A 10,973-nucleotide genomic window follows, 5' to 3' on the forward strand; every position below is an offset into this window, starting at 1 on the left:
ACGGGAGACCCCCCGACTGCCTCCATAACTCCCATAGATGTGACACTGCCTCCTGTAGAGGACGGGAGTCCCCCGACTGCCTCCATAACTCCCATAGATGTGACACTGCCTCCTGTAGAGGACGGGAGACCCCCGACTGCCTCCATAACTCCCATAGATGTGACACTGCCTCCTGTAGAGGACGGGAGACCCCCCGACTGCCTGCATAACTCCCATAGATGTGACACTGCCTCCTGTAGAGGACGGGAGTCCCCCGACTGCCTCCATAACTCCCATAGATGTGACACTGCCTCCTGCAGAGGACGGGAGACCCCCGACTGCCCCCATAACTCCCATAGATGTGACACTGCCTCCTGTAGAGCAGGGGTCCCCAACTCCAGTCCTCAAGGCCCACCAACAGGTCATGTTTTCAGGATTTCCTTTGCATTGCACAGGTGATGCAATTATTACCTGGGCAAGACTAAAGGTACTGTCACACTAGACGATATCGCTAGCGATCCGTGACGTTGCAGCGTCCTCGCTAGCGATATCGTCCAGTGTGACAGGCAGCAGCGATCAGGCCCCTGCTGGGAGATCGCTGGTCGGGGAAGAAAGTCCAGAACTTTATTTCGTCGCTGGACTCCCCGCAGACATCGCTGAATCGGCGTGTGTGACACCGATTCAGCGATGTCTTCACTGGTAACCAGGGTAAACATCGGGTAACTAAGCGCAGGGCCGCGCTTAGTAACCCGATGTTTACCCTGGTTACCAGCGTAAAAAAACAAACAGTACATACTTACATTCAGCTGTCTGTCCCTTGCCGTCTGGTTCCTGCAGTGACTGCTGGCCGTAAAGTGAAAGCAGAGCACAGCCACAGCGGTGAGTCACCGCTGTGTGACTCACCGCTGTGCTGTGCTTTCACTTTCACTTTATGGCCAGCAGTCACTGCAGGAACCAGACGGCAAGGGACAGAAAGCTGAATGTAAGTATGTACTGTTTGTTTTTTTACGCTGGTAACCAGGGTAAACATCGGGTTACTAAGCGCGGCCCTGCGCTTAGTTACCCGATGTTTACCCTGGTTACCGGGGACCTCGGGATCGTTGGTCGCTGGAGAGCTGTCTGTGTGACAGCTCTCCAGCGACCAAACAGCGACGCTGCAGCGATCCGGATCGTTGTCGGTATCGCTGCAGCGTCGCTAAGTGTGACGGTACCTTAAGGTAATCCTGAAAACATGACATGTTGGTTGGGCCTTGAGGACTGGAGTTGGGGACCCCTCCTGTAGAGGACGGGAGAACCCCGCCTGCCTCCATAACTCCCATAGATGTGACACTGCCTCCTGCAGAGGACGGAGACCCCCGACTGCCTCCATAACTCCCATAGATGTGACACTGCCTCCAGTGTGTCTCCCTTCTGCCATTGTCTCCCGCCGCCATTGTGTCCCCCCAGTGTGTCCCCCATTGCCATGGTCTCCCCCAGTGCGTCCCCCTGCCACCATTGTCTCCCCCAGTGCGTCCCCCTGCCGCCATTGTCTCCCCCAGTGCGTCCCCCTGCCGCCATTGTCTCCCCCAGTGCGTCCCCCTGCCGCCATTGTCTCCCCCAGTGCGTTCCCCTGCCGCCATTGTCTCCCCCAGTGCGTCCCCCTGCCGCCATTGTCTCCCCCAGTGCGTCCCCCTGCCGCCATTGTCTCTCCCAGTGTGTCCCCCTGCCGTCATTGCGTTTCCTGCCGCCATTTTCTCCCCCAGTGCGTCCCCCTGCCGCCATTGTCTCCCCCAGTGTCCCCCGACGCCATTGTGTCTTCCCCAGTGTGTCCTCCTGCCGCCATTTTGTGTCCCAACAAAAAACTGACTGGCACATGCAAACTAGTGTAAATAGGTGCATACCAGGAGCAGCTACCTCCATATACAATATACAAAAAAAATCACTCTGCCCTTCAACATGCGGTGATATTAATTACTGCAGGTTCCTACTGACCCATAAATGCTTTACTGAGAGGGGGTCCACATTCACCCAGGAATTCAGACATCAGCCTAAGAGAGGTATTCACATTGATAGGGACCCATCAATCTTATGAGACCACCTTGACATTGGTTGCTGGGCAGACATAATTTGGCCAAATTTTGTGCAAAGCGTCTCATTCATTTTTTCCTAATATTCAGAAGCCATATAGCTATTCATATTTCATATATTTCACATCAACGTACTTTAGCACGATAGAGTGCAGCCATTGTGTCCCCCCGCCCCCAGTGTGTGACCCCCAGTATGTCCCCCCCGCCATTGTGTTCCCATCCCCCGCCAATTGTGTTCCACCCCATGTGACCTCCACTATGTCCCATCCCCTCCATCGCCATTGTGTTTTCCCTCCAGTGTGACCCTAGCGGGGAGCAGCGGTGTAGGGGAGCTTCCGTCCGCAGTGGTGACCGTCTTACATTAGTGTCTGACTCTCTCCTATCAGATTAAGGACAGCTTCGAGCACGGATACATGCAGGCCCTAAAGCAGTATAATACTACTGGGGACCCCCGGAGCCAGGCGATGGACACCATCCAGAAGACGGTGAGTGGACAGTCACTAATTCTCCTCCACCATATACAGGAACCTGAGGAAATGTCGTCTTCCCAATGGCCGAGGCTTCGCAATGACGGATTCTCCGGACAGGAGTTCTGCACTGACGGTCGCACTACTTGTCGTAATCATTGATAGATGTGTGCATGATGGGGCCACAGACAATGGAACCTGCGACCCCGGCCTCCGCGTGTGCCACCCCGGCCTCCGCGTGTGCCACCCCGGCCTCCACGTGTGTGACCACGGCCTACGCGTGTCAACACCAGAGACCCCGGCCTCCACGTGTGTGACCACGGCCTCCGCGTGTGCCACCCCGGCCTCCGCGTGTGCCATCCCGGCCTCCACTGTGACCACGGCCTACGCGTGTCAACACCAGAGACCCCGGCCTCCACGTGTGTGACCACGGCCTACACGTGTCAACACCAGAGACCCCGGCCTCCGCGTGTGCCACCCCGGCCTCCACGTGTGCGACCACGGCCTACGTGTGTCAACACCAGAGACCCCGGCCTCCGCGTGTGCCACCCCGGCCTCCATGTGTGTGACCACGGCCTACGCGTGTCAACACCAGAGACCTCGGCCTCTGCGTGTGCCACCCCGGCCTCCACGTGTGCGACCCCGGCCTCCGCGTGTCAACACCAGAGACCCCGGCCTCCGCGTGTCAACACCAGAGACCCCGGCCTCCGCGTGTCAACACCAGAGACCCCGGCCTCCGCGTGTCAACACCAGAGACCCCGGCCTCCGCGTGTCAACACCAGAGACCCCGGCCTCCGCGTGTCAACACCAGAGACCCCGGCCTCCGCGTGTCAACACCAGAGACCCCGGCCTCCGCGTGTCAACACCAGAGACCCCGGCCTCCGCGTGTCAACACCAGAGACCCCGGCCTCCGCGTGACCAGATCCATGTCAGTGAGCTCTAGGTATCCATGACCCTGGCGCTGGCTCAGTGGTCATAATTCCTTTTGGTAGACACTAGACAAGAGCTGCAGTTTTGGGGATGACCAGTCATCTGGAGAGCCCACTTTTGCATTGTCACTTCCGCTTTCCCATATTTCCTGCTTCCAATCCAAGAACTGACTGCTCACTTGGTGCAGATGGCGCCCCCTAACCGGCTGGTTTTATTCATATGGCTGATGGGGTCTGTGGCAGTTGCATGTCCAGATAAATCGGGCGTGGGGTCCAGAGAGGCCGGAATGATCCGTTTCTCCCGATTTCTGTGTTGTGCAGCTGCATTGCTGTGGGGTGAACTCGTACACGGATTGGGGGCAGAGCCCCTACTACAAGACCAGCGGGATCCCCCGGAGCTGCTGTGCCAATCCAGAGAACTGTACGCAGGAAGCCCTGAAGGACATGGTGAAGGCCAAGGATGTCATCTTCACAGATGTAAGTGATACGTGGCTGCATAACGTGGCCTGTGTGATTGAGGTCGAGTCTTGTGGGGGATTAGAATCAAAGCTCTGTGTTCAGGGAACTTGTTGGTAGCTCTAGAGTCACCAAGATGACGACCTCGTAGGGTGGAGATGTTCTTCCCCTTCTGCCCCTCACACCCAGCGCTGCCTCCTGACGTCTGCGGTATGGTCGCAGTCATGTGCAAGGTCAGGGCACTTGGTTTTCCAACTTGCAACATATTTCCCCTTTCTCCGTCATTGGGGACCCCGATGCGGCTACAGTTAGTGCCTATGATACTGATAGAGAAGGACAAGTATGCGGCCATATCGGCCAGTCCCGTAAAGCAGCAGTGATCAGCTGTGACCGATCTGGTCTGCATTCTGGAAAAAGGGGGATCAAAGCCACCGCTCTCATGATTGGTAGGGCCCCTACGAATCAAAAACTTCCCAACGGGGGTAATGTGAAGGCTGGGCTGTGATGAAGGCTGGGCTGTGGTGAAGGCTGGGCTGTGGTGAAGGCTGGGCTGTGGTGAAGGCTGGGCTGTGGTGAAGGCTGGGCTGTGGTGAAGGCTGGGCTGTGGTGAAGGCTGGGCTGTGGTGAAGGCTGGGCTGTGGTGAAGGCTGGGCTGTGGTGAAGGCTGGGCTGTGGTGAAGGCTGGGCTGTGGTGAAGGCTGGGCTGTGGTGAAGGCTGGGCTGTGGTGAAGGCTGGGCTGTGATGAAGGCTGGGCTGTGATGAAGGCTGGGCTGTGATGAAGGCTGGGCTGTGATGAAGGCTGGGCTGTGATGGAGGCTGGGCTGGGATGAAGGCTGGGCTGGGCTGGGATGAAGGCTGGGCTGGGATGAAGGCTGGGCTGGGATGAAGGCTGGGCTGTGATGTGATGAAGGCTGGGCTGGGATGAAGGCTGGGCTGTGATGGAGGCTGGGCTGTGATGGAGGCTGGGCTGTGATGAAGGCTGGGCTGTGATGAAGGCTGGGCTGTGATGAAGGCTGGGCTGTGATGGAGGCTGGGCTGTGATGGAGGCTGGGCTGTGATGGAGGCTGGGCTGTGATGGAGGCTGGGCTGTGATGAGCGCTTGCTGGTCGGCTGTAGGATCCAGGGTTGTCTGACTCTTCTCTGAAAACATGGACACTCTTCTAATAAAGCAGAGGAGACCCCCTCACTTCTCAGCCCACCTTTCTACAACGCTCTTCTCCCCTTAGGGCTGCATCTCCAAGGTGACCTCAGTGATGGAGTCTCGGATGGGAATTGTGGCCGGGATTTCATGTGGAATCGCATGTTTCCAGGTGAGTGTGAACGGGCACTGAGGATTCCCAGGACCACGTGTCGGCTGCCACGTGACTGATGTCCAGTGAATGAGCTGCCACGCAAACGACTGACATCTGACTAATCGTTACTCACACAGGGGCCTTCTCCTTCCTTACCCCTTACGCACAGGGGCCTGTTGTGAATTCTGTGATCAAGCTCCCTCCTGTGGTCACGAGTGGTACTGCGGCTTCTGAGTTTCCTTCCTCAGGTGATGAGGTTAAGTCGTTAGGTGCTGCTCTATTTAACTCCACCTAGTGCTTTGATCCTGGCCTCCAGTCAATGTTCTAGTATTGGTCTTGCTTCCTCCTGGATCGTTCCTGTGGCCTGTCTGCTCAGCATAAGCTAAGTTCTGCTTGTGTTTCTTTTGTTGCTATATTTTCTGTCCAGCTTGCTTTTTTGGTTCTAACATAGAATTCTGAGCCACAAAGCCATGAATATTTTGTACTCTTGCAGTGAGAAGATCCACACATGAAGACAGACTTTTAATGTCCATCACCACACCTGTGTCCTGAAACACCCAAATGTCTAGGGGAAAAAAAAGGCAAAACACAGTGCAAAGAAAAAAAAATGGCCTCAGAACTTTTTTTCCCTCTATTGAGAAGCATAGTACTTTGGGCCTCCAGTACTGTTATGAATAGGTAATTCAGAACCACAATGGACCTTGAAGTTCAGAGCACACAAGTGACCTGACAAAAACCACAAAACATAGGACGAGCTCTGAGACGTGGAAACTCTGCTGACCGCAATCCCTAAACCTATCAAACCACACTAGAGGTAGCCGTGGATTGCGCCTAACGCTCCCTATGCAACTCGGCACAGCCTGAGAAACTAGCTAACCCTGAAGACAGAAAAATAAGCCTACCTTGCCTCAGAGAAATTCCCCAAAGGAAAAGGCAGCCCCCCACATATAATGACTGTGAGTTAAGATGAAAATACAAACACAGAGATGAAATAGATTAAGCAAAGTGAGGCCCGACTTACTGAATAGACCGAGGATAGGAAGATAGCTTTGCGGTCAACACAAAAACCTACAAACAACCACGCAGAGGGGCAAAAAGACCCTCCGCACCGACTAACGGTACGGAGGTGCTCCCTCTGCGTCTCAGAGCTTCCAGCAAGCAAGGAAAACCAAAAAAGCAAGCTGGACAGAAAATATAGCAACAAAAGAAACACAAGCAGAACTTAGCTTATGCTGAGCAGACAGGCCACAGGAACGATCCAGGAGGAAGCAAGACCAATACTAGAACATTGACTGGAGGCCAGGATCAAAGAACTAGGTGGAGTTAAATAGAGCAGCACCTAACGACTTAACCTCATCACCTGAGGAAGGAAACTCAGAAGCCGCAGTACCACTCGTGACCACAGGAGGGAGCTTAATCACAGAATTCACAACAGGGGCCCTCTCCTCCCTTACGCACAGGGGCCCTCTCCTTCCTTATGCACAGGGGCCCTCTCCTTCCTTATGCACGGGGGCCCTCTCCTTCCTTACGCACGGGGGCCCTCTCCTCCCTTACGCACGGGGGCCCTCTCCTCCCTTACGCACGGGGGCCCTCTCCTTCCTTACGCACGGGGGCCCTCTCCTTCCTTACGCACAGGGGCCCTCTCCTTTCTTACGCACAGGGGCCCTCTCCTCCCTTACGCACAGGGGCCCTCTCCTCCCTTACGCACAGGGGCCCTCTCCTCCCTTACGCACAGGGGCCCTCTCCTCCCTTACGCACAGGGGCCCTCTCCTCCCTTACGCACAGGGGCCCTCTCCTCCCTTACGCACAGGGGCCCTCTCCTTCCTTACGCACGGGAGCCCTCTCCTTCCTTACGTACGGGGGCCCTCTCCTTCCTTACGCACAGGGGCCCTCTCCTTCCTTACGCACAGGGGCCCTCTCCTTCCTTACGCACGGGAGCCCTCTCCTCCCTTACGCACGGGAGCCCTCTCCTTCCTTACGCACAGGGGCCCTCTCCTTCCTTACGCACAGGGGCCCTCTCCTCCCTTACGCACAGGGGCCCTCTCCTCCCTTACGCACGGGAGCCCTCTCCTCCGTTACGCACGGGAGCCCTCCCTTACGCACAGGGGCCCTCTCCTCCCTTACGCACAGGGGCCCTCTCCTTCCTTACGCACAGGGGCCCTCTCCTTCCTATTCTCTTACAGATGCCTTTGCTTATTGTGACACTTTGAATATTTTTTAGCATGGCCTTGTTGTTCCCTTCCTCTGTCCTGGATTTTTCCCCGTTTGTCCTGCAGTTTTTTTGATGTTTTAAGGTCCATTTATATGAACTTTTCTGGACTTCTTCCACTATTGCAGTGCTGGTATCAGCCGCTCGCTACGTGCGATGGTTTCTCTATGTTCTTGGAGTAACTGATGATGGCTTCTTGTCCTGCAGCTTGTGGGGATGTTCCTGGCCTGCTGCCTGTCCCGGTACATCACTAACAACCAGTACGAGATGGTGTAAGCGGATCGCCGGGATTAAAGGTAGGGCGTGTGGTGGGTGCGATGGGCGTCACTCATGATGCCAGTGTGAGCGGAGAGTAAGAAGGATTCTGACCGTTATTTTGGAAGCACGATGTTAATGATTCCATTTTCGGATTCTGTTCTTCATTTCAGGACGTGTTCGGTGCTTTGTTTGGCTTCGCTGATGTCCGATCTTCAGACCATTTTACATGGAAACCAGGACTGGAATTTCCTCCAGAGATCCGCTGCCTCGGCCCTGGGGAACGTCCTTGTTTTTAGAGACTTGTTATATTTCTCATTCATTTTTATACTTGGGAAAACCTGTACCATTGAGGGTCCGGAGGATGGCACCATTGAGGGTCCGGAGGATGGCACCATTGAGGGTCCGGAGGATGGCACCATTGAGGGTCCGGAGGATGGCACCATTGAGGGTCCGGAGGATGGCACCATTGAGGGTCCGGAGGATGGCACCATTGAGGGTCCGGAGGATGGCACCATTGAGGGTCCGGAGGATGGCACCATTGAGGGTCCGGAGGATGGCACCATTGAGGGTCCGGAGGATGGCACCATTGAGGGTCCGGAGGATGGCACCATTGAGGGTCCGGAGGATGGCACCATTGAGGGTCCGGAGGATGGCACCATTGAGGGTCCGGAGGATGGCACCATTGAGGGTCCGGAGGATGGCACCATTGAGGGTCCGGAGGATGGCACCATTGAGGGTCCGGAGGATGGCACCATTGAGGGTCCGGAGGTTGGCACCATTGAGGGTCCGGAGGATGGCACCATTGAGGGTCCGGAGGATGGCACCATTTTCTGATGTGACATTTTCAGGGCTATTACTTGCAATAGTGATAAATTCATTCTATTTCTTATTGGAATCGCGATCCTGTGGTGAAGGAAATCTGAGCCGAGCTGCGCATTCGCCTCTTCTGGGTTTACATTTCCTCCCATGGACTTGAATGGCCGTGACGCCCGTGCTTCTGGGACTCGGCTCTTCGGTTTCTGTTGGGGCATCAGATAGAAAAACCATCAAAAGTGGAATTTTATAAACTTTTTTTTTTTTTCAAGTTTTCTGGTGTAGAAACGTCAGCATTTTTCTTCAAGTCGAATGTGGGCTCAAATTTGTACTTGTTTTGTTAAGTTGTTTAAAGGGAAATGCGTCCGTCTGCCAAATAGATTCACTTTTAATGGTGTCTACACTTTTCAGAAACTGGACCCCAAACTTCCTGCATTGTAAAATTACAGACAGAATTCCACGTCCCTTCTCCAGAGCCAGCGACCCTCTTCTACAGCAGTGATGTCACTTTTTCAGGTCCCATCACCGCTGCAGCCAATCACTGAGCTCAGCAGCTCTGCCAATGGTCACCGCTATAGCCAAAGCCCAGAGATGGGTCTGGAGAGTAGAATCTGTCTTTGTTATTGGGCGACACAGGAATCATTTTGGGTCCACCCTCCAAATAGTAAGGGACAGTCCTTGTGTGTTTTAGTCTTTGTGAACCTAGGGTCCGGTTCACACGTCCGTTATACACAGACCATGCTTCCGCTCACAGTACACGGGTGGATCAGACGGCCCCTGACCTTGCATCATGCCAAAACAATGACCTGTCATCAGGCCGACAAGTCAGAAGAGGCGCCGAGGCTGGCGGCCGGCTGCGATGTTCCCGCTCAGCGGTTAGATTAGACATGGCCGCCGGGATCCTACAAATCTGCTCACTCATCTCTGCCATCTTTCCTTGCACAAGTGGAGGGGCCATCGCCCTGTTAGTCCCTGGACGCCGCTCCCTGAGGGTTACACCCCAACGGTCTGTGTTGCCTTTCTGGACTTTTTCTCTAGCAAGTGTCAGACTCCATTACTGAGACCGTTATCCACCCACTAATGACCAGTGCCCGAGGGTCCGCAGTTCACGCTCCATTGCTGACGCCTGCAGGTTTCCTAGTGACCATCCTCTTCTGTGCAGTCATCGCGTGGAGCCGCCTCAGTGAGCCATGCGCCCCTATGCAGACCCCCGGACTCTTCTGGTTTACCTCCCTACTGCAATTATGTATCTTGTACTTGTCTGCCTGAAATAAAGGGAATATAAAGTGTTTCCCCGACGTCTCCTCGATGTGCTGCTGGGGTATGTAGTGCATGTGGAGACACTCGGATCAGTAAAGTTAGAAGTGTTTTCTTTCCCCCAGAAGTCTCCGAGTCTGAGCTGAAACTGCGTATAATATGTTTCCAGCGCAGGACGGGCAGCTGGAGACATTCTGCTTAATTTGTTGCCTGAATGAGAAGGACGAGATGTTCATAAACATGAGCAATACAAGGCATAGAGGTAAAGATGGTGACCCTGCCCACGAGGGCTCACAGACTGCAGGGGATGGGTGAGGATACACTAGGAGGGAGGACCCTGCCCGCGAGGGCTCACAGACTGCAGGGGATGGGTGAGGATACACTAGGAGGGAGGACCCTGCCCGCGAGGGCTCACAGACTGCAGGGGATGGGTGAGGATACACTAGGAGGGAGGACCCTGCCCGCGAGGGCTCAGACTGCAGGGGATGGGTGAGGCTACACTAGGAGAGAGGACCCTGTCCGCGAGGGCTCACAGACTGCAGGGGATGGGTGAGGATACACTAGGAGGGAGGACCCTGCCCGCGAGGGCTCAGACTGCAGGGGATGGGTGAGGCTACACTAGGAGAGAGGATCCTGTCCACGAGGGCTCACAGTCTACAGGGGATGGGTGAGGCTACACTGTGAGAGAGGACCCTGCCCACGAGGGCTCACAGACTGCAGGGGATGGGTGAGGCTACACTGAGAGAGGACCCTGCCCACGAGGGCTCACAGACTGCAGGGGATGGGTGAGGATACACTAGGAGGGAGGACCCTGCCCACGAGGGCTCACAAACTGCAGGGGATGGGTGAGGCTACACTGTGAGAGAGGACCCTGCCCGCAAGGGCTCACAGTCTACAGGGGATGGGTGAGGCTACACTGTGAGAGAGGACCCTGCCCGCAAGGGCTCACAGTCTACAGGGGATGGGTGAGGCTACACTAGGAGAGAGGACCCTGCCCGCGAGGGCTCACAGTCTGCAGGGGATGGGTGAGAATACAGGAGGAGAGAGGACCCTGCCCGCGAGGGCTCACAGACTGCAGGGGATGGGTGAGGCTACACTTGGAGAGAGGACCCTGCCCACGAGGGCTCACAGACTGCAGGGGATGGATGAGGATACACTAGGGGAAGGCATAATACATGGAACACTCCATGGACACAGCATGCTCCTTATACGTGGCACTCTCCATATACACTGCACGCTCCATGGA

General features: G+C 55.4%; 1 protein-coding gene across 1 annotated transcript in view; it reads left to right on the forward strand.

Moving 5' to 3' along the window:
• The window catches only part of TSPAN6 (tetraspanin 6), a 114,143-nt gene extending 104,382 nt beyond the window's left edge, over positions 1 to 9,761 (forward strand). Inside the window, exons 4-8 of the mRNA XM_069746075.1 lie at positions 2,432 to 2,530; positions 3,763 to 3,918; positions 5,125 to 5,208; positions 7,607 to 7,695; positions 7,828 to 9,761. Of these exons, the coding sequence (XP_069602176.1) occupies positions 2,432 to 2,530; positions 3,763 to 3,918; positions 5,125 to 5,208; positions 7,607 to 7,675 (408 nt within the window). The 3' untranslated portion in view covers positions 7,676 to 7,695; positions 7,828 to 9,761. The remainder of the gene's footprint in view (positions 1 to 2,431; positions 2,531 to 3,762; positions 3,919 to 5,124; positions 5,209 to 7,606; positions 7,696 to 7,827) is intronic.
• The last annotated feature ends 1,212 nt before the right edge of the window (positions 9,762 to 10,973 follow it).

The sequence above is a fragment of the Ranitomeya imitator genome, chromosome 2 (genome assembly GCF_032444005.1).
Source record: "Ranitomeya imitator isolate aRanImi1 chromosome 2, aRanImi1.pri, whole genome shotgun sequence".
Taxonomy (NCBI): domain Eukaryota; kingdom Metazoa; phylum Chordata; class Amphibia; order Anura; family Dendrobatidae; genus Ranitomeya; species Ranitomeya imitator.